The 24773-nt window shown below is 37.5% G+C and overlaps 1 protein-coding gene across 5 annotated transcripts in view; it reads right to left on the bottom strand.

Annotated features, from left to right (window-relative positions):
- xirp2b (xin actin binding repeat containing 2b) overlaps positions 1-24773 on the bottom strand; it is a 110752-nt gene that overhangs the window by 13345 nt on the left and 72634 nt on the right. For 4 of the 5 annotated variants that reach the window (XM_072579511.1, XM_072579514.1, XM_072579512.1 and 1 more), the window contains 5 exons: positions 22145-22249; positions 14882-14992; positions 12831-12906; positions 11915-12030; positions 1801-11260 (listed from right to left, as the gene is read on the bottom strand). In XM_072579511.1, coding sequence (XP_072435612.1) covers positions 1801-11260; positions 11915-12030; positions 12831-12906; positions 14882-14992; positions 22145-22249 — 9868 coding nt within the window. Of the gene's footprint in view, positions 1-1800; positions 11261-11914; positions 12031-12830; positions 12907-14881; positions 14993-22144; positions 22250-24773 lie in introns of those variants that run through there. The other variant, XM_072579516.1, reaches the window with a different exon arrangement.

The following is a 24773-nucleotide window of genomic DNA, read 5'->3' as shown; positions in this document are numbered from 1 at the left end:
GGGTAAGGGGTGTGGGCCTGGTTGGGATGCTCTTCAGAGGGTCAGTGTAGACTCGATAGACCAAATGGCCTACTTCCACACTATATAGGGATGTTATGATCTCACTTGAATATCTTAACTTTGACTCTAGTCTTTCCAGGTGAAAACTTTTCCACTCACAGCATTGAAATCCCACACCTTGATCAGCACAAGAAAACTGTAAAGAACTTTTAGAAAGTAATAAATTTCCTAGTCAGAAATCTTGATCAATGAGACATAATGAGAATTTGAACAATGCCAATTTAAAAACACCTATCCAGGAAAACGGCTTCTTTTTGCGAATACGCTTGTTGTACAACAATGATACAAAAACCAAAGTGTAAAATCATGTCTAAAAGGGACCTTTTCATTTACTAAGGGAAAAAAACAAAGGGATTGGTGAAAAAGAATAGCAACAACAGAAACATACTTGGCGCGCTATCCTTGTTCCTATTTTAATTACCTACATTCTTTGTCAAGCTCCATTGCTGCTCCAGAGAGTTAAAGATCTTTTTCCTCACAGTCAAATATTTCCTTGGCTTTCTCCCTCTCTCTCCAGGACTATCTATTTGTGCATTCCTTGATTTTACAATATATATCGACTTTTTGTTCATTACACCCATTGGTCAATGATGAGTTACACTTTCAACAACTTCATTCCCATTCTCAACAACTCTGCCTTATTGCTCCATTTTGCTTTCAAAAGCCTACCAAATATTCATCTATAATCTTACATTCATCTCATCTAATTTGTCTCATTCCTTTCTCATTTCTGATTTGTTACTAGCTACCTGCTCTGAAAGCACACTGTAGTGTTCCAAACTGAGAAAGGTTTACTCATTTGGTCGTACAGAACTTGAGTAGTGCTGAAAGAAGAACACATTTTCTTTTAAGTATTTTCATCTGGTACACATAAGGACAATTCGTAAGAAATACCAAAGTAGTGGGAATACAACATTTATAACGCATAAGAGAGCAATGATTATTTAGTAGGTGGAATCTAACTGGTAAAGGCATTTTCATGAAGAATGCACTAGTTAATTATGACTGACATTTAACTGCCAAGCTTTGTTTAAATTTTAAATCAGGCATATTAATTCTATTAATTAAGGCACTGCCTGAGAAATAGACCCGAGAATGGTTAACACCAATTTTGTTGATTTGAAACAGGCAATGTATATGTACATGCTTTTTCTCTCTGCAAATAACATTATTAAGATATGTAGCTTCAGATACACACAAGTGTGCCACATAACAAGCCTGACTGATAATCCTAAAGTGGCTGTCTTTATTCTTTACACACTCAGGTTAGCCATATGTTATCAAATCATAGAATTACATCTAATTTCTTTTCGGTTAACACCTTTTTGGTTTGATGCCATTATCCTGTTAGTGACAAACACTCCTTGTGTTGCTACTGAAGCAGTTTAAAATTGGGATTGTAGGACATATATCAAAAAGACTAGACATTCTCCTCTACTGTAGAAACATAAGTAATTGAGTTTGCTACTTGAAAATAATTTAGTTAGCTTTATGAGTAAAAATACTTATCCTGTAGCATTATTATCCCAATGTCAGATCCTTAGAAATCACAATTATGTTTAGTTCAGTATTAGTGTCAATTTTCACATTCATCACAAGAAGACTGTGATGAGTGTAAAACAACAGAGCAAATCAGTGAAGAAAGATTAGTATTCATTTCATTATATTTTTGATCTGTATGATCTTGACTTAATTTAGTTGGTATTTTCATTCAATCCTCATGCTGTTCATGCAGATTACCGGTCAAAACCATATCTTCGTGAAGCACATCTTCTTGCCACCTTGACTCGCTGGTGTCTGAGATCTCATAACCAAGACTCCTGAAGACGCGTTCACTTTCCTGCCATGTTTTTTGAAAATTCTTCAGCAATTCTTCTGGTGTGTTATCAGCTGATATATCTAATATTTGTCCTGAAATTACATCTTCATAGGTTGGTGGTTCATGCCTGGAATCAATACCTGAAAATATTTCAGAGTGCTGAATTCTCGTTCTGGAGTCAATTGCTTCAGTTTCAAATCCGCCTGCATGTGCAAACTGCTTATTATCTGCATCGGGACACAGCATGGATTGTGTAGATGCCTTAACTCCTTTCTTGACTTTCTGAGAAATTTGAGATTTCTGCAAAACCTTTCCATCACCCTGGGGATGTTCATGTTTTATAGGAATAGTAATTTGACCAGAGCTTTCAACTTGAGGCTTGACAGATTTCATATCAAATGTTGGGATTTCCTCAAATGCAGTTTTCGTCCCAAATGGATTATTTCCACTATCCGTTCCCAATCTTTCAGCTGGTTCCTTTTGAAAATAATTTATTTGTTCTGGTACTTCAAACTTATTAACAAGTTCTGAAAGATCTATTTTTGGCATCTGAACATTCTGCTTGCTAACAATGGATTCAGACTCCTCGGTGTCAGAGCCCAAACGTTCTGGAATGTCAATGGGATCCTTACGCATATACACTTTGTTTTCTTCTGACCTTCTAGCCTCCTCAAACATTTCCGTCATATCCTTAACTGTAACGGATGACACAGGTGATTCATGTTTAGCTAACATGTCTGTTACTGGTGTGTCAATCTTTAACTGTCGTCGAAGAGTTGCTGGTGATGGAATAATTTCTGACCTCTTTTCTGCCACCTGAACATGTGTAGACTGTGCAGACTGTGAAATTCCCTGTGACAGTTTTGCTGTAGTATCTTTAAGTTTGGCAAGCTGATCATAACGTTTGCCTCGTGGTGGAGAGGCTGATGATGTGGAAGATGTACGAATTCTGGATGTCTTCATTTCTGAGCTACGCATCGGGAGTGGAGATGTTGGTGTAGGTTCCTGTTGGACTGGGTATGGTGTACTGTACTGCTTCTGAGAAAGTGGTGGAGAGGCAACAGCTCTAAGAGGTGATTCCGTGCGCCTTGCAGTAGATTCAATAGTGATGTAAGAAGGGGATGGTGATGACATTCTTTTTGCTGGCGATTGGGCTCTCTGCTCTGCAAGTCCAATTTCAGACAACTGTGGTTTTCTACTTTCACATACTTGCTCTTCTGCATTGCTTTTCCCTTGCTTATCTAACTTGCAGGAGCCAATGCTTATCTTGGAAATCTTCTGTGATGGTGCACTACCACTAAATGTTTCTTTTTCAGGTTTTAAAACAGGCATTGAAATCAATGTTTTTTGCACTGATTCATCAAAATATGCAAGCCTTAGTAATGCTTTCTGTTTAATTTGTGTTAGCTCTTTCTTCAGTATTTGTAAATTATTTCCTTTGATAACCTTCATTGGAAATCCTTGGCCATCTGTCAGCCATTTAGGAACCTTTTCCAAAAAGGCTTGTATTGCATTTAAATCGATGTTGTCATTCTCTTTTTCAAACTGAATAAGTTGGAACAAAATATTTTGCAATTCCTCACACTTTTTGTAACTATCACTAATTTCTACATAATGTCCAGCGTCATTTTTATCAATTTCCTTTTTATATATAGCAGTATTTCTACTTTTCCTACTTTCTTTATTTTCCTGTTCTTTATCCTCCATGCGAGCAGGGACCAGCCCTTGCTTGCTATTTGCATTTTGTAGATAAGAACTTTGATGTTCTGTTGCCTGAAAAGAGCCCTGGTCAGCTTTCTGTTCAGTCAGATTTTTTGAACTTTGCATTTCTTTCCAATTATGATGTTTTTTCATATGCGCCTGTTTGTCCAAAGGCTTTTGATTAATTCCTATTAAGTCACTTTTCAACTGGTCTTGTTCCCCTTGAAATTTTGGAAATGCCTCCTTCTGAGCCATAATATGATGCTTCTGCATCTTTTCACTCTCAATTTCTTGAGATAGCTCCCTTTTGTCCTTCTTTTGCTGTACTTGCTGAACTTCTTTTAAATTTACTCTTTGTGATTGTTGTTTGTAATGCTGTATCACCTTATCTTTCACTTGATCTTGTGCCACATTTGTTGCAAAGGTTTGTGCAATAGTTGTCTCCTCAATTTTCTTATCTTTTTCTTCAGTTGTAGGTTGGTAATGTTCACCCATACGATTATATTGTTGAACAAAAATATGATGCTGCTCTTGTTTAGCCACATCCACATAGTTATTTTGTTTTACATGAAACTGTTTAATGACAGTTTTCTCTTGACTTTTATTTGCTTCTGGTTTCAAAATTTGGTTTTGTTCCTTTTTGTAGGATAGTGCATTTTTTTTCTGTTCTTGAATTACTTGACTCTCTTTAGGTGGCTGAACAGTTTCAACCTTAAGTTTTGATGAAGTTGCTGAATGAGGTTTCAGGTGACTAGATTGATCTTGTGTCTTTTTGTGTATCTCATTGTCTTGTTTAATTGTTTCCAATCCAATATCTTTCACAGAATCTTTAAATGCATTAAATATCTCTTCTTTATGACTGATTGCATTGTTAGAATATTTTAAGATATTGTGCAGTTGTTCTGAAGCTGTTACCACTGCTGACTGGGTTGGGGAATGAGAAGACAGTGTGTTTGCGGTGATCAGATCTTTTGCAGTCATGGTCTCTGATGTTTTTGGATAAATCGGGTATTTATCAACAATAGTCATATTTTCTTTTTCCATTGCCTGGCTAGCTGGGGAAGTCAGATGATCAACAACTGACATGATATTTGGTAAAACTGAAGACTTCACTGTGAGGCTATTTTCAGATTCTACATTAGTTGGGCTTTTCAGTGCTCCTGTAGTGAGCTTACCCATGTTAATGGGCCAAGCCATTTTGGCTGCTTTACTCTTTTCCATTTCTTCCCTCTCTTTCCTATATTTTTCTTCTGCAATCATTAAAGGAGTTTTAAATTTCCTGGTATAGGGCTTGGGTTGTCGCTTTGCGCTGTCTGTTTTGATTGAAGGCTCTTGTGGCAAAAACACTTTGTTAAGAGGAGGAGCCAGTGCTTGTTTTTTCTGTGTTGGGTTTTGAGCAGGTTGTATTACTGATTGATGGAGTGGTGATTGTATAATTTGTGGACATGTTGAATGCTGATGAGGTTCGTGTTGTTTCTCTTGTGCGGGTTGATATTTCTGCTGTTGACTATCTTGTTTTGATAATAAAGCATCCTCAGTCATGGTTATATTTGGTTTTGAAACAACATTTTTCTTAGGCTGCTCTTTTGCTTTGCTGTATTCAGTGTTTGGCATTTTCAGTGAAGGCTGCAATTTTGGTGCCTTATTAAAAGGTTTCCTTTGTTGGGAAGGTGACTGATGAAGGTATGGTGGTATTAAATTTAAATCAGACTGTGAGGGATATGGAGAAGGATGTCCTGCAGTGATCATTTCCTGGACCTTAGGTGTAATAGGACTTATAGGAGGAGGGGGTGGGGGAGGGGTAGGAAGAGGAGAAGGAGGGAGTTGTGTTTCATACATCTCTGGTTTTATCTGAACTAATGGTGGTGGTGGTGGTGGGAGAGGAGACATTTGACCATCTTCTTCAACATGTGAAGGAGGAGGAGGAGGTGGAGGGGGAGGAGGAGGAGGAGGAAGTGAGAGTTCACCCTCAGACATTAGGAGAGCAGATGGAGGTGGATGAGGAATTGAAAATTGAACCCCTGGCATTCTCTTTTTGTCCATTTTCACATGACTTACTTCTTTCTTCATAGTATTTTGAGCTTTAATATCCACCTTGTTTGTAGTCCCAGGTTTGACCTGAGGTAAAATTTCTTTATTTACTCTGTGACTATTGTCATCCATATTTTTAATTGACTGTTTGTTACTTTTAGTTTTCTGTTTACTTTTTACATCATGTTCCATAATTGAATGAGACGTAGAAGACTGAGCTGTCTGATTGGATACTTGTGCAATGTGCTGAAGAATACTGGCATTCTGAATGTGCTGAGAATTCACTTGCGCATGTAGTGTATTAACATCTAAACCAATCTCAGCAGTCGGTTTTTTAGTAAGCTCAGCAGTTCTTGGTGACTGCAAAGAACGTTGACCATCTGTTGTGATTGAAACCTGCTGTTTAGGTATTTGTCTGTCAACTGAAGCAAAGTTTTTTCTTACTTTGTGCGCATTGTACTTATCATCTGTGGACTTAACTCTGGTTGCTTGTTCACCTTGTGCACTACTATATTTTGATGTCCTGTTGGTAATGTGCACATTGGATATTTTCTTTCTGTCTTCTTTAACAGCCTCATGGACATTATCCTGATATTGCTGATCAGGTGATGAAAGAGATTGAACTTCCTGTTGCACATTTCTTTTCACTAAATCATTAGCCTTCAGATTAATCTTTTTAATATCCTCATGTTGTTCAACATTCAATTCCGTCCACATTGTTGTGTTGACATTTTTTGTAATGTCCATTTTTTTTTGTTCTTCATTTGCTAACAGAGATTTTACAGAGCCTTGTGCACCTTCTTTATGGCTAACACCCTTTGCAAAAGCTATCTGTTCTTGGCCTTCCTGATTGGTTTGAAAGTCATTTTGAATAGCTTCTGTTTCACTAGCCTGAGGTTGAAACTGCTGTACTGATGATTGCTGTAGGTTTTGGGTAGTCGCTTTTCCATCTCTTGTTTTATACATCCAATGTGCCTCTTTCTTTTCAGAAGCTGTTTCCATAGAGGTTTGAAGGTCAGTTTTCATTATGATTTTCGTTCCAGCCTGTTCCTTTTTGCTTTGTATTTTATCCAAACATTTGGAAGTACATTTGAGGTCATTATCTTGCTCAACTACTTCAATTCTGTTATTTATCGACTTTTCCAGATAATCCAGAGTACCTTTAATGTCTCCTGGAATGATTTCAAATTTTTCAATAATTTTCTTTTGGGATTTTGCTTCTTCAAGAGACTTCAAAGTTGCAGATATATTACCACATACAACTTCTTCCTTTGCTACTTGATTGGGTTGATTTATGGCCTGATTGAGTGAATGCAAAGCTGCTCTCAAATCACCTCGTATAATTTCTTCCTTTTCTATATTGGTAAATACATTTTGTTCTTCTGCCATAAAAGTCAGCATTGTATTTTGGACGTCACCACATAAGATTTCTGATTCTGCAATTGTACGTTCAATTGGCATTTGTTGGTGCTTAAGCTTTTGTTTGGCACCTTCGACATCGCCATGTATTACTTCCTTAGACGTTTGTTCAGCCACAACAGTTTCATCAGTCTCCTGCTGAAGTAATTTAAGATAGTCCATGGCTCCCGATTCAATACAAGTTGTATAAAACTGAACATTTCCTTTTTCAGTGTCAGTTACCTTAACTTTCTGTGAATTTTCACTGTTCTGAGAAGTAGCTATAAGTTTATGAATTGCAGCTTGTATATCACCTTTTATGACTTCATCTTGCTGAACTTTCATATCATCTGTTCTGTTGAGAAGAGAATAGATTGTCATCTTCACATTCCCCTTCTCACTCTCTTGAATCAGAATCCCCTTTTTTGCAGAACTGTCATAATTAAAAAGATTGGTGATAACTTGCTGAATATCACAACCAATTACTTCTTCTTTCTCTACATTTGTATTTATTGGCTTCTTAAAAAGTTGTGCTCTTGTCAGATTAATGTTACCTTTCTCATTAGTATCTATAGTAATCCCCTTTTCTGTAGATTCTTTCTTGGAGAGCAGTTCCATCATTATGTTTTGAAGATCTCCTCTGACAATCTGTTCTTTTTGTATCTCTGGGGATGTTTGATTTAGAAGTTGATATTTTGCCATTCTGATATCTCCGACCTCATCTGCTTCAATGAGGATTCCTTGGGATTGAACAAGTTTACAGTCGTAAAGTGACTTAAGTGTTTCTTTAATATTTTTCCCCACTATTTCAGGTCTTTCTACAGGATTTTCAGTGAATTGGTGTAAAGGTGTAGTTTCAAAAAGCCAGGTTGTTGTTTTAACATCCACCTGTGGAATTTCTTCAAGTATTTTCATGTTTGTATCATCATTTTCCTTTATGCTGTTCAATGGTTGTTTTTCAAAAAGCCATATGGCCTGTTTTACATCTCCTTTTTGTATATCTTCTCGTCCTACTGTTTCAATCCTTTCATATTCTGAATCTTCCCCTTTTATTTCATCAATGGTATGTGACTCAAAAAGCCAAGTAGCTGTCCTTACATTACCATGCTGTGTTTCACTGACACTGACTGTTCTAACATATTTTTGATCAAGGTCTGACTCAAATAATTGAGCATTGGATTTCACATCACCGCCTTGTACATCAGAGACTGTTTTGGTAATAACTTTCTCATGATCTGCAATTTTGTCCAGTGGCTGTGTTTCAAATCTCCAACGTGCAGAAGTAACAGCACCTTTCTGAATATCTTCTTGTGTTACAGCTTTAATGACATATACTTCATCAATTTCTTTAATTAAATCCAGTGGCTTGGTTTCAAACAACCATCTAGTGCCCCGCACATCTCCACTGATCACTTCCTCCTTCCGAACAGTCGTTACTTCATGATAACATCCTTCCTTATCTTTGATGGCATATAGAGGCTGAGTTTCAAACAGCATTGTGTAGTTTTTAACATCTCCTTTTTCTATTTGTTCCATGCTAACCTTTTTAAGTTCGGTGTTCTCTGAAGAGTCATCCTTAATCTGATCTAGTGAAAAGGTCTCAAAAATGAATCGGCCTTTATCAACATCCCCACCCTGAACATCTGTGATTGTACGAAGAATTGCTCGTTCTTCAATATTTTCTTTTATAGCATCTATTGGGTGATTTTCAAAAAGCCAAGTGCAATTAATCACATTACCTTTCTGAATATCATTTGCTGTGGTAGATCTAATGTTTTTCAACATCTCTTCTGAACTGGAATTTATCAGATCAAGAGACTTATTTTCGAAGATCCACTTCTTACGCGATACATCCCCTGATTGTATATCTATTTTAGTGACCCGCCTAAATTCTTCCTTCTCTCCGCCTATATTTCCCAGAGATTCAGTCTCAAACAGAAAACGGGCCATTTGAACATCACTTCCCTGGATGTCTTCCTGCTGAACTGTACGCATTGTTAGAACAGTTTCTGAATCATCTTTTATTGCATCTAAAGGCTGAGTTTCAAATAACCAAGTACAAGTTTTTACATCGCCTTTCTGAATCTCATCAACTTGGTTTTTAATATCTACTTTTTCATAAAGAACATCCATTGGTTGTGTCTCAAACAGCCACCTGCAAGTCTGTACATCACCCCTAATATCATCATGCTGCTTTGTTACAACTTCTTCATCTTCTACATTGCTAAAATATTTGATAGCATCAAGTGGTTGTGTTTCAAAGAGCCACTTAGCTGTCTTCACATCACCAGATTGTATTTCTTCTTTCGATATACCCCTAATGATTTGAAACTTTTGAAGACTTTCATCAAATTGGTCAATAGGGGTTGTCTCAAACATCCATCTACATGTTCGAACATCACCCCTCACAATTTCTTCTCTCCTCACAGTTTTAACCTCATGGTAGTGTCCAGCACTATCTTGAACTGCATATAGAGGAGTTGTTTCAAATAAAGTTCTATTTGACAATACAGCACCACTAATAACACCATCTACTTGAATCTTTTTAGATTCGTCAATGTGACTTAAATTCATAGTCTCAAACAACTGTTTGTAATTGCTGACATCACCTTTGTTGATTTCTTCCAGATGAATTGTTTTTGTATATTCTTCCTTGTCCTCTCCAATCATCTCAAGTGGTTGGGTCTCAAAAATCCATGTTTGGTGCCTCACGTCCCCTTTTTCCTCTTCAGTAGCAATCACATGCTTAACCTTTCCAATATCTGGACTGCCCTTTAATGTGTCCATGGGAACAGTCTCAAATAAGTGTTTGGTTGAACGTACATCACCTCCTATTATTTCTTCCGTTTCTATAGGTCTTGCATTATCATTGTCTTTTAGAGAGTCAAATGGTTGGGTTTCAAACATCCAGCACTGTCTACTAACATCAGCACCTTGTATTTCTTCTTTAAGCTTGACTGAAGTGTCTGTTTCTAACTGTTCTTTGATGCTGTCAAGGGGATGCGTTTCAAATAACCATTTAGCTCTGTTCACACCACCGACATTAACTTCCTCCCTACAGATACCACATACAACTTTTATACTTGAAACATCCTTATGAATCATATCTAAAGGCTTTGTCTCAAATAGCCAGAGTGCAGTTTTTACATCTCCTCTTTCAATCTCCTCTCTTTTGACCGTTTGGATTTCTAGAACTTGACCAGACTGATCCCTAATAACATAGAGTGGCTGCGTTTCAAACAACTTTGTTGTTTTTTTCACATTTCCTTTAATTTCTTCAACTTCAGTTTTCAGATGCAGCAAGTTCATTTCATCGACTGAATCCAAGTGTCCAAGTGTATCAAGGGACTGAGTTTCAAATAAATATCTTGCAGTTTTGACATCACCAGCAGTAATATCTTTTGCAGTAGAGATTTCTATTGCCTGTTCATCTTCTTGGTGAATCTTATTCATTGAATCAAGTGGTTGTGTTTCAAATAACCAAGTGGCAGTGCGGACATCTCCTCTTGCTAATTCAGGGATCTTACCAGTGTTTTCTGGTGATTCAGGAGAACTTACACCAAGTGTATCAATGGCTTGAGTCTCAAACATCCATGTTGTATATTTCACATCCCCTCCTGCTATCATTTCTTGTTGTGAAAGGCACTTTGCATCACTTTGGTCAGGGGTTTCATCCTTGATAGAATCTAATGGTTGAGTCTCAAACATCCAGCGCATTGACTGTACCTCTCCTTTAAGGATCTCATCCCATTCTAAATACTCTCTCTCTGGGCTCATACATTTCTGGGGGCTATGACCAGTGTATTCAAAAACATACTTAGCTTGCTGTACATCCCCCATTATATCATTATCTTTTGATTTATTTGTCACTATTTCACTGATCTCTTGATTAAATTCCTTTTCCAGGTTCTTTCTCACTCCTGGATTGATGTGTTTATACAAACGCTTTAGCTCATAAAGGTTTCTTTGTTTTGAATACACGTCCTTGGGAATGATTTGTTTTGTTGCAGAGGGGGGTGGTTCAGGTGACTGCAAAAAGTAAGTTATCTCTGATGGTGCATTGAGTAAATCTGGTGGCGGAGGAGGGAATTCTTCCATGTTTTCACAATTACTAGAGCTGATAGAAACTGAAGCAGCTGTACTGTCGACTTTTCTTAATGATGTAACTTCAGAATTCTTGCCCGCTGTTGTGGAGATGTTGGAAGTAGAAAGAGCAGGAGGCCACTGCATCTCTTGGAAGTTATGCTCTGTCTTAATGGAAAAGTCAATAATCATATTGAACAACATATAGTTTTTGTTGCTGTTTCCAAACATGCAGTTTAGAAGTCTGCTTGGCATCAGCCTTCATGCAATGCAATATCAATCTGCCATCTTCATGATATTCCACCAAGCACTCTATTTCAGTCACAATGCAATTTCAACAAAAATGAAAGACGGTTTTGTAATAATATTATCTTTCTTCAAATGCTTCTCTGCTGCAGATTTTAAAGATTGATTCCACTATTTGATGATAGGCATAATTAAGGAAGCCATGTGATGTGAAACTGGTTTCTTACCTTTGTTTTCTTCAAAACGTTCTTAATTTCACCATTATGTCTCCTTTTCATCCCTAATTAGATGACTTAGTGAAACAAAATACTTTATACAGGGAAAAAATGATGATATGGATTATAATATTCATAAAATGATAGGAAGAAATGAAAAGGGTAATGATATGCAGCAGAGAAAAGACATATTAAAGAATTAGAAAGAAAACACAGCCATAAAGTTAGAAAAAAAGTACTCTTTCAAATGAGACCTTGCATTTCAAATGCACATACCTTACATTTGTAAGTTTTATCAGTAAACAATGTTATTGGTCATTACTGTCAACATGCACACATTCAATTACACAATAATAGATACCTTAATCTTTTTGGTGGTGTTAGTTGCCATTTGAGTGGGTTGGGCTGTTTTTTCAAATTGCTCTTTTAACATCTGAGTGGAAATTTTTGGCTTTTCATCCTCAGTCACTCCATCCACTGTTCAAACATTAAAAGGAATATGTGAAATATATTCTTGGAAGAAAAGAAGAAAGCAAAGTAATCTCCCACACTCCCAATTGACTCAGTGAATTTATTTTATGTGGTTTTTAAACAAAATCCTTCACAGATACCATTGCTGCTACTTGCAGCAGAAGCAGCCTGCCAGAAGTGAAGTTTGAATAGGAAAATATTGGCAATTCAGTCCAGTTTTTCCATCAAGAAATATGAAAAATCAATATGACATTCTCAGGTGCATGTTGCTGTAGGTATTTGCTAATATTTCAGAATTGGAAGTTGTAATCCATTCTCTAGAGTAACATAGCCTCCACCATATACCTCTTTGCAGAGCATCAATGTTAACATTAGAGTCATCTTAAATCGGCATTCACTGTGTCATGCCAATGGATACAATTTCTCCCTTACATTTACCTCTGTCCAAACCCCTGACAATTTTGAATGCTTTCAACTTTTCTCTGCTCAGAGGATAACAATCCCAGCTTCTCTAACCTCAGCCCAAAATCCAGTCCTTCCACAACTGCCATGTCAGACTACCATCCAAAGAGCGGAGGGAAGATCTAGCCTTAGGCAGTTTGTGTATATGTACTGTCATTTGACAGTGAAGAACTGTATTAATTAGCACCAAGATTTGCCTGTCAATTTCTATTGAACTCTATATGAGTTTTAGTTGTGAATGGTTTATGGTAGCTTGAAGCTCCAAATAATTTAAACTGAAGCATATGACATAAATAACCCATTGCTGTGGTACTCGTGCATTTAATGCAATCATATGCACTTACCACTGAAATCATTGAAGTAATTTTCAAAGTTGCCCACTTTACTTGACAGATGAGTATTCTGCTCCATAACAGAAGCCTGCAGAAACATGTCAAGTTTACTGATATTGAATTGATCGGAAATAAAATGCAGTAAATCACAACAATTACACACTAGGCATTTTAAACTGTCACAAGCTAAAATCAATTCTCATTTTTAAAGTAACACTGTGTTATATAAAGTGAATTCACTGAATTTCTTAAGTTTTAGTTCTCAAATCTATAAAAGCCACATGTTGCAAAAAGTATCACAGTTGCAGAAAACTGGATATAAAAATCAGAAAGCACTGGAAATACCCAGAAGATATGGCCGTTTCTGTAAATGGTGAAACTGAGTGAACATATGGTACACCTTAGCAGATCTGCACACATTAGGGAGAACAATAACATGTGGAAACCTGTTCAATTCAGCAGAAGACTTTATTCTGGCTCTTAAACTTAGCCACATCATTAACAACACACATCTGGGTTTTCAACGCAGAGATGGTAAGCAGGATTGCATACCGAATCTGTCAAAGGAAATATTCCTTATAGAAAGACCCTGGAAGCAGTCAGACTTGATTGATTCCAGAGGTTTCAGCAACGATAGGAATGGCCAGGAAATTACAGAAGGCTAACCCTCCAGAATTCTGACGCTTCCTGGAGGTCTTACTGCTAGACCTGAGGGACTAAAAGGGGCAACGTTTTTCTAGGAAAAGATAAAGAGGCCAGCGCACAAATCAAATGCACATGGGTTGAAACAGTCAAGGAAGTGAACAACAGGAGTTTCATCCCTTCAACTTGAAGCAAGTGTCCCAAGTTCAAGGAGCACAGAATAGCATGAAAAGTGAGTGGCACAGCACTTTTAGGAGCCAACCACAAAATCTGACATGCCAGGTGTGGTTGGTGGGTCAGGATGGGGAGTTCTCAAGTGGCAGATACAATAGCCACTATTGCAAAATGCATTTGCTTAGAAGGATGCCTAATGCAAAGAGACAATGAGTTGTCATGAAAGTCTGAAAGCCCTGTGAATGTTACAAGCACTGCCCAATCCACAGGTCACTGTCTCTCCATTAAGTTCTATATTCTGTCCTCCTACAAGGAGAGAAAGCAGACAGCCATGAGTCTTAGAATTGACTTGTGTGGAGAAGAGAGGAAGACAGTTGCGCAAGGTGACTGTGAGGCATGTGAAAATAAGCAATAGATTCAGGTTAAGTGAGCATGTTGGCTGCTCAGATGGTGATGTGAGAAGGTGCAGGTGAGACAGAGATAAAGGAAGGTGCAAGATTGTGTGGCGCAGGAATATGTTGGGAAAACTACAATGTCAGGCTTTGCATCTGAAACTGTTCTGCCACCTTTCCCATAATCCTTATGTTTTTGGACCCTTTGGGGAATTTTATCAAGGTTCAAGGGATTAAACCCTGCTGGCCACTCTTCCATTCATGCCTAAATTTGGATTCTTCTTTCCATCAGTGGGAAATATCATTTTACTGCAGTCCCTTAGATACCAAAGTAGGACGTCTGGATAAAAGTTTCCCAGGAGTGCTCTCCATTCCTGTGCTTGCTTCAACTTCAAAAATTATATCCAGTTGTGCCTTTCTGATTTATGCCAAAATCCTTTGAATTATAAATATTTGCATTGAAAGATTTGTCACACCATTCCATCAGCCCTGCCTATTTGGTGAGGAATATGAAGTAGAACGCTAACACCATGCATCAGTTAAAGCATCAGGCAAGCCTGCGGCACATCTCAGTGGATCTTTGACCAAATAGCCTACTTCTGCTCCTACATCCTATGGTTTAATAACTCAGTTCTTTGGTCCATGTTTGTTGTCAGATTAACTGAGTGCGTCTCATACTCTGTTCTAGCTAATTGTGTTTAAATAATACTATATAACAAAGTGAAGTTTTTGGACAACAACAATAGTTTTAGTTATAGAACTAATTCATCACATAATGTATTGAAGATAGATCCATGTAGAATAGAATTTAAATTTAAATTTAAATAACATACAACTGTGATACTGCATTATTACCGTTTCCATTTTGTAGGTTAAAAGCTGTTCAGTTGTTGAAGGTAGATCATCTTCCTGATCAGTTTTTTGAGTGCTGCTGTTCACTTTAACTTTGCTGGTGCTTGTCACATCCTGAAATAAGTAGCGTAAGATGCAACATTGAAAAACATTGAGATAGAATAGAGAAGAGAGATAAGACCTGGCATCTATGAAAACATTAGTATTCAAAATGTCAGTTGCAAAAGATCTGCTCAGCATTACAATTGCTGGCACAATCATGGCCTTTTATTACAGAAATGAAAATCAAAGAGTTTATTTTATACATATTGGCCCTCATGTGCATAAAGTGTGCACATATGTGCAAACACAGTTCATGAAAGACATGATGAATGGCAGGTGTTTTTTTTCAAGACTAGGGGACATATTTTTAGGTGAAAGGAGAATGATTTTAAAAAGACGTGGGGTCACTTTTTTTTTACAGAGTGTGATTTGTGTGGAATGAACTTTCAGAGAATGAGTGGATGAGGGTACAGTTACAATGTTTAAAAGACATTTGGATAAGTACACGAGTAGGAAAGGTTTGGAGGGATATGGGTCAAGCATAGACAGGTGGGACTAGTTTAGTTTGGGATTACAGTTGGCATGGACTGGTGGACCAAACAGTCTATTCCCACACTGAATGACTGTGCAATATGCAAAAGGTTAATGGTTTTGAGTCAGTTTATATACAAGTAAATAATTCAACCTTTCAGATCTCCAAGAACTGCACATTCACTGGACAGAAGAGGCTGATGATTCCAAGCCCAGGAGTAAAAATTGAGTCCACAGTGTCCATTTGTAACAGATGTAAATAACATTTTAAACATGGCTTTTGGAATGAAATTGTCACTGTTTATGAGTGGCACAAATTTCTAATAAACCAATGAACTCGAGGTCTCAAGACAGACCTGATGGCGTGAGCCAACTGCTCTATGACTTTGCCAATGTAAGCATTTTATATTATATGGCTTTTAAAAACAGCAAATGCAACTTGGTTACAATATCCATGCACCTCATATGGCGGATAGACTGGGTTGTCACCCCTAATAGGCTGGATTAGTGGTGCTGGAAGAGCACAGCAGTTCAGGCAGCATCCAAAGAGCAGCGAAATCGACGTTTCGGACAAAAGCCCTTCTTTATTCCTGATGAAGGGCTTTTGTCCGAAACGTCGATTTCGCTGCTCGTTGGATGCTGCTTGAACTGCTGTGCTCTTCCAGCACCACTAATCCAGTATTTGGTTTTCAGCATCTGCAGTCATTGTTTTTACCATCCCTAATAGGCTTGCAGCAACAGTATTTGTGATCTCCCTCTCTTTAAGGTATCAATGGAAACTGTGAAAAGAAGATTCCAGTGGGACCAACCCAGACCTCTTGGATCATCGATACTGAACAACTAAGGGACAGAAGGTAAGCCCAAACCAGCCTTTAACATTAGGAAGCCACTTCCAGAAAGAGGTGACAAATAGGCCTGGGACGTCTCTGCATCAACATTCAGTTCTGAAAAAGGTAACTGGATCTGAAACCTTAACTTTGCTTTCTTTCCATAGATGCTGCCAGACCTGCTGATCTTCTCGAATAATTTCTTTTTGTTTCTGATTTCCAGCATCTGCAGTTTTATTGGTTTTTATGTCTCAACATCAATTTGGTGCAGGCAGAGAAAAACAACTATAACTCAGTGACAAACCAGGGCAGTGAAATCCAGGAGGTCATGTAGCTGAGCTGGAAAGGCAACATCTAGCTCTATGGTGCTTCTGATCCTGTCTGACCATAATCCATGCTCCTTAACCTGGGCTGATAACTCTACTAAGCAGACATCACAACTAGACCAAAAAGCAGGGAGGATGGCAGCGGGAATGTGGCAGAGGAAGACTGGCTGTTTGCTGTGTGTGAAGAGGAAAAATTAAGTAATTACTATTCATTGTGCACAAGGGACTGATTAAATATATATATGTGTGTGTGTGTGTGTGTGAGAAAGGAGAGGGTGAGGGAGAGGAAATTTGATTGTAGTTTGGAGGGAAGAGGGGCTTCAGTAAGTCTTCTATCACCAAGGAATATGGAGATATTGGTTGAAACCTATACAAGTACCTATTATGACATTTTTACCAGCACTTTAGAAAACAGATTTTCATCTTTTAAATTATTTATTTTTTATATGTTGATTTATAATAAGTGTATGTTAATGAATGTATATACTCATTTTACTATGTTTCTTCATCATGGTTTGATGTTTGTTGACACCTAGGGTCATATTAATATCTAAATTTTAATTTGAAATATTAACTTAGGAAGCATTGATATAAGTATCATTGTCTTCTTCCAAATATTTGCTTAGAATAGTTCAACAATCTGAGAAAATATGTTATTCTCCAGCAAAGCACAGTGTGCCAATTTGCATATATTTTCATTTCAGTTAACAGATTTCAGAAAATAATAGAAATCAAAATTTCACCTGTCTAGTTGAAAAGTAAACAACATGCAAATTATTCCTGGGTTTTCACAGAACCATTCATTTTATCAACCTGGGGAACAAAAGCCACTTTAAACCCAAATCCATCATTTGCAGTTATTAACACAGGTTCCTAGGAAGCACTTAAGACTCAATGTTTAACAATCACCCTCCTTTGGGGGGGTTGTATAATGAGAATGAAAATCAGGAATGTCAACAAATGGAGTGCTAGAAGATCAGTAATTTTGGGCCAACACATGCATACTTAATTTGATCTGCACTTTGAAGTCATACATCTTGCCCTTATTTTAAATAAAAGATACCTCCATAAAGACAATATTAATTTCTGCAGGTAATAAATTGCATGGAACATTAAATGTTTCTCGCATTTCAAGAATTGGTTGCATCAACACGTAGGCCTTACACAATGAGATGAGGGCATATTTGCATATGCAGTTTGTAGATTATAATTAGAACATTTGCAGCACTGTTCACCCCACCACGTCCATGTAGTTATCTGCAAGTTCCAATAAACTAATCCCACTCCTTTGCCTGTACTCCATGGCACTGCAATGTCTTTCTCTTCAGCAAATTATCAATCTGCTTTTGAAAAGCAAAATGCACCTGCCACCTGCATATGTTCAAGCAGTACACTTTAGACCCAACCACTCACTGCGTAAGAAAAGATTTTTTTGATTTTGTCCTCAATTCTTTTGCCAGCCACCTTAAAATAGTTTTCATTACATCTCAAACCTTCAATCAAAGGGAAGGGTTCCTCTCTACCTAGACTCCTCATCATTTTGAGCATCTCTATCAAATCCTCATAACTGAAGTCTCTCATCCCTGGAACCAATATTCCTGTTTGTTTTCTACATCCAGGGCTATTTCTTCACAAAATTCTAAGGCAATTGGTAAGGATGGAAAAATATTAAAGCTGTGGAAAAGCTTCCCTGTAGAACAAACATGCTTGTTTGTTCAGATTTTGGAAAAACAGGGTATCTTAGAAATGTGTCTATTTATACACAGACATAAGGAAGTTTATATGTTCTGGATTCACTTCTCCTAAATGTCTCCTACATCAGTATCATTGCTCAGATCGGCAACCAATTCCATTCTATCCCAAGTACGCCACTAGGTGGCATGGAAGGTCAGTCTGCATTTGCACTTCAGTTATTCCTCCCACTCACTGAAGCAATAACATGACCTTCACTTCATTTTCTTCCCAAAGGCACAGGATAGATTGTAAGGCTAACATGAATTAAAACTGTGAACATGCATCAGCTTCAAATTATCTAGTTTGTACTGCATTCAAACACCTATGTACATTGAAACTATTCCAGCCTAATCGCTCAAGGAAGAATAGAGTAGAAGTCTGATTTCTGGCATTCAACCAAAATGAACACAGCAATTGAATATGGATTTTCTGAACACTCCAGTGAAAATACTTTAACTTGCAGACACAAAGTAAAACGGACCCTAAATTCTTTTCAAGTTCCACTGTCAAATTTCCAATTAGAAAATTAAAAACCATCTTGGAATAATATCGACAGTCATATGTTGTTCTATATGATTCATCTGATTCAAATAAGTATTTAGCAAATATGCTCAATTTTTATTCATCATTTTTTGCTTTTCATTTCTCCAAGTATAATCATTTTGCCTAATAGGTCTTCTGGCTCCATGTTCAAAATGCTGCTCTCAGTTCTTGCCCTTATAAGCATCTAGTCTTCATCTTTTTTTAGTCCAGCTTAGTCAGGAGTGAAAAAAAAACTAGTAATTTAGAGATCAGTGCCCACAAACCAGACTTGAGCTTTTTTTATTTATGGTAATTTGTCTGAGTCATGTACAAAGCGTAGCAATGGTTTCTATCTATATAACAAAGATCCTATGGTGAGATGAAGCACTGTAGAGAGAACTTTATTGTCAGCAATGCGGCTTAAAAGTAGTCTTTCAACCATCTTGCTGAATTTCCAGAGATCCCTGTGAAGCCAACTTCCCAATACACTCAGCAGCTTCCTCCTCAAAAAGAATGGCCAGCAACAGGATTTAACATTTAACTTGCGTCAAGGATACACATGTACATGAAGTTAAGTTGGGGGAGGGGAGTGTAATTATAGCCCTTATATCTCATCGTGTTGCCAGTTCAAAAGAGGGTTGTTCAGTCTATACATTATTACCACTGCACTGAGAGAACCCAAACAAAAAAAGCACAAGTGAAAATCGCTAATGATACAGTTGACAGAATTTCTTGTCAGTACGATCCTCAGATCTTGATCATATTGTCCTACTTCATCCCTTTTCTTTTCTTCCCAGTTACACAGATTTACCATTATGCAATTTTATTGTCACATTTCTCAACAGACTTTACATCTCCAGCAATTATTTCAACATTCAAAGCAGCAAACAAGATATGCATGAATATAATTAAAGGGAAACTTAACTATGTGGCCCTATGGAAAAGATCTGTTATGCTGAGAATATGTTGTAAGACAAAGGGATGCTATAAGGAAATAATAGTCAAAGCTAAGCTTATAACAACAGGGAGATGAGGCAAACTTAGTATGAAAACATATTGTAAATGAATAGAGGAATGAAGGACCAGCTCAGGAGGGACAGAAATTGGATGAACTGCAGTATAAGAGAAACAGCAATATACCAAGAACACGGATATGTCAAAGGTCTATAAAGAAAGATCAGATGTATGTGGAAATTAGGAAATTGATGGGGACACAATTGTGGTTAATTCAGGAGGTGAGAAGGTGAGCTTGTCTTTGAAGCAGTTGGTTCAAGTTATGATTTTAATTTGGCTTTCTCCTTTTTTTATTGCAATAAATGTTTGATTTCACCTTTCTCAAATCTCTAAAAACTTTTGCTATTGATTCCAGCAGGATTCTGAGTCTGCTGCTGCAGTCAGGTTTTTAAAAAAAATCAAATTCTACACAAGTGCAGTAGAATGAAGTCTCTCGAGTACATTTCAGGATGGAATTCAGTTTTGTATTTGTATTAGTATTGCCTTCCACCATCTGTTAAAAAAATAACCAACAGCTTCTAGCAATTTGAACACCTGGATCTGTGCAACCATCATATATGAAACCTATTCTGAAGGAGAGACATATTTGATTTTTTGCAACAGTTGCTGCCAGACCTATTGAGCATTATCTGTACTTTCAGCATTTGATTCAGGTTCCCACCATCCATAATATTGTGTTTATTTTTATCCAAATATCTGTCAATTTGACATGAATACACTTCTTTCCAAAAATTGTTTGTCGATCAGTCAACTTATGTCATCAGATGTGGATATTCCAGAAGTTTTACATTGGCACTTATAGATCACAATCTGCACTCCAAATGTCTGTTTATTTCCAGTAATACCAGAACAGTTTCAGAATCATAAAACTTAAAAAGGTCTTCAGTTGAGTTTTTTGAAGTAAAAAGAAAAAAAAAACTGGAATCAATCTGCACAATGGCTATTCAGAGAAATCTGTCCAAGAACAAAGAGAACAGCCCTTCAGCCCTCCAAGCATGAGCTGATGCAAATCTACTGTCTAAACCTGTCGCCCAAATCCTAATCATCTGTATCCCTCTGCTCTCTACCTACTCATGCATCTGTCCAGACACATCTTAAAAGAATCTACCATGCCTGCCTCTACCACTTCTGCTGGCAATGCATTCCAAACGCCCACTACCCTCTGTGTGAAGTAATTGCTGCATGTGTCCCCCTTAACCTTTTCACCTCTCACCTTGAAAGCGTGACCTCTTGTTATTGAATCCCTCACCCTGGGAAAAAGCTTTTCTCTATCCACCCTGTCTATACCCTTCATGGTTTTGTAAACCTCAATCAGGTCCTCCCTCAATCTCTTTTTTTCTAATGAAAACAAACCTAACCTACTCAACCCCTCTTCATAGCTAGCACCTTCCATACCAGGCAACATCCTTGTAAACCTTCTCTGCACCCTCTCCAAAGCGTCCACATTCTTTTGGTAATGTGGCGACCAGAACTGTACACATATTTCAAATGTGGCCGAACCAATGCCTTATACAATTTTAACATGACTTGCCAGCCCTTATACTCAATACCCCGTCTAATGAAGGCAAGCATACCATATGCCTTCTTGACCACTCTATCCACCTGTGCAACAACCTTCAGGGTACAATGGACCTGCAAGTCTGGCCTAAGTCACAATGAAATAGCAAGATAACATTTTGTGTAATGACCCTTTGTCAGAACTGAAATAGCTGGGAAAGGGTGGTAGTTATGCTGTTGATGGTGCAGAGGGGAGTGAATGGAGTGCATGGAGACAGTGCCCAGAGTGAGAGAGAAAAAAACGGGATAGGCAAAGAAACAGATTGCTGATGATAAGTGCAAGACTCAGTGTTGATTAAAAATGAGTTGATATATATCAGGAGAAAGGAAGAGATCACGCCACCTAATTGTTTGCAACCACTTGAAGGGACAGGCAGTGAATCGGTTTATTGGAAGATTGCATCTACCAAAACGCAACACTTCCTTAATGCTACACTAAAATATCATCTCGATTATCGTTTCATGTCTCTGGTGTGAAGCTACAATTCACAGCCTCCTGTGACTCAAAAATAGGTAATACAACCAATCAAGACTGACACCTCATAAAAGAAAACACCAGATAGTTGATCTAAAGTGCAATATTTTCAGTAATTTTTAAAAAATCAAATTATTTTGCTAATTTTGAAATATTACCTAACAGCACCTTTATCAGATGTTACCTGAAGTATGCAGCCCACATTGACACAACCAAGTTTTATAAGTGTAGTAATTACCTGCACAGATTGCTGCTGGTAGTGAGCAACAGTACTATGTGATTCAAATTGTTTTTTCACACTTGATAGACCTCCAGGCAAGGCACGGGCTTCTTCTGCTGGACCCTGACAGAATGATGGGAAAGAAATATTATACTTTTGAAAATCCCTTTGGTAACAAATTTGCTTCTAAAGCCAGAGAATCTCAATATACTGTCATTGTGTGATTAGATTAGATTAGATTAGATTAGATTAGATTACTTACAGCGTGGAAACAGGCCCTTCGGCCCAACAAGTCCACACCGCCCCGCCGAAGCGCAACCCACCCATACCCCTACATCTACCCCTTACCTAACACTATGGGCAATTTAGCATGGCCAATTCACCTGACCTGCACATCTTTGGACTGTGGGAGGAAACTGGAGCACCCGGAGGAAACCCACGCAGACACGGGGAGAATGTGCAAACTCCACACAGTCAGTCGCCTGAGGCGGGAATTGAACCCAGGTCTCTGGCGCTGTGAGGCAGCAGTGCTAACCACTGTGCCGCCCATTAGTTCATTTTACCAGTGGTCTTTATAAAATAATGTCAAGATATCAAAATATTTTGCATAAGAAGCTATTTTAGTTCACCCAAACTGTAATTTTTCATTACAGATTCAAGAGAATTTCTACAAAGGTCCTATTCACTAACTGGAAGGAAAAGTGGAAGAAGAGAATCAAAGACTGATAAAGAAGAGAAATGGTAAGACATAAAAAGACCAGGATTTGGTAATCTGTGCTAGATTAAATAGTTGGGCAATTTGCAAACATTCAGTTCACTTCAGCACTATTTATTTATTATCAAAAAGCATGCTGATTAAAACATTCATATTTGATTACTTCAGATTTTGATCAGCACTTTTAATACTATCCATATTAGTGCATCTTTGCTGGAATTATAAAACCTGCTGGAGAAAAGTGATTACAAGAAAATTATCCCAAAAATCTAAATCTTCTAAAATTTGATTTTGCCGTAAAACATTGAAACATTGCTTTAAACAAACAACTGTCCCATCCCAGCACATCATAGTGTGTGCAGGATATCAATGGCCTCCTGCTAAACTCAGTAAAAGGACCTTGTGCCAGTTAACTGTGGGTATCTTCTGAAGTTGGGTTTTTGAAGTAGAAGGGTGGGGAGGAGGAATGGGATTTGGGGGTGGGGGGAGAAGCAAAATTTGGAAGGAATGTGGCAAAATGTTTCGGGTGTGTTGAATTATCTTATCTTTTGATCTGAGAATACCTGGCACTGGCATACATTAAAAGAAATGCAGCAAAATATCTTAACCTTCTGCAGTATCAAAACCCATCTTCTTACTATAGCAAATTTTCCATTCATAATGTCCTGTTGCAGTGCTGAATGTTCAGTCAGAACCAACAAGGTGAGGAACAGTATTTAATCTATGCCATCTTGACTGAAAGCAACAGAATTGATCTTTTCATCTTCACTGAGTAAAATTTAGACTTCTTGATGTTACCAGCCAATGTGATAGCCTGCTCCTGCTTCTGATTCTTGTTCTTAATGATTTAGAATCAACAAACTCCATCAGTACATCAGTTGAAATTGTACAAAATAAGTTTACTATTCCCCATGAATTTCTTATATTTTAGTGTTTATGAAGAATTGCCAAAATTGACATTGATATTTATATTAGCATTCACAAAATTGCAAGGAAACAGGTCATTTAAAATTGTGCATGTTCAGATGTCACCCTTTGCACAGATCTCTCGCAAGATCATCTAAACCTATGAAGTGAGATTGCAGGTACATAGATTTCAGGTGTTCTAATGTATATCAATGAATGACTCATGAATCACCACCAATTGTTATATAAACAAAAATTAGTTTCAAAATCCACCTTAATATTACAGAGATAGGAAAGGTTTTATTTACTTTTCTTATTTACCCTGTGCATTGCAGTCACCAACTCCTTTGACATTTCCCAAGTTAATGAATAACAGCAAGCAGGTATTCAGATGCAATTATATGTTTCTTAATATGCCACATACTTTCTTGGCAATCAAACCATCAGACTACAAATATGATATCCTTCTATTGTGTTTTTTGATTAATACTAGAAAATCAACCAATAGTCATAGTCGCTGGTAACAAGACAAGCACTAATAAAAGAATGGAATCATTATTAGGGTCAAAATCAGAATTTATTGGTCAATTACAAATTGACCACACTTCAAAAGAAGTCAGATAACGTAAGATTGGCACATCATGTAAAAGCTAACCATTTTCCACCATGTGGTTGTTTTGAAACATATCCATAAGACTGATGTAAATAAAAACATGTGGAATAGGAGGAGAAGTAGGCCATGTTGTTTTTCAAGCCCGTTCCATCATTCAACAAGATCATGGCTGATCTATTTGTGTTCTGAGTTCTACTTTCCACCTCTCCCCGATAATCTTTGTTCCCCTTGCCTAACAAGAATTTAATTACCTTTGCCTTAAAGACATTTGATGGCCCCACCTCCATTGCCTTCAAAAGTCACATAACCTTCAGAGAAAAAAATAAATCATTTCATTTCTATTCTAAAAGAGTGACCCATAATTTTAAAACAATGTCCCCTAAATCTGGGCTTAGCCACACAAGTAAACATCT

Source organism: Chiloscyllium punctatum, chromosome 10 (genome assembly GCF_047496795.1).
Source record: "Chiloscyllium punctatum isolate Juve2018m chromosome 10, sChiPun1.3, whole genome shotgun sequence".
Lineage (NCBI taxonomy): Eukaryota > Metazoa > Chordata > Chondrichthyes > Orectolobiformes > Hemiscylliidae > Chiloscyllium > Chiloscyllium punctatum.
The sequence above is the reverse complement of the archived record's forward strand: the minus strand, read 5'-3'. Positions and strand labels throughout refer to the sequence as shown.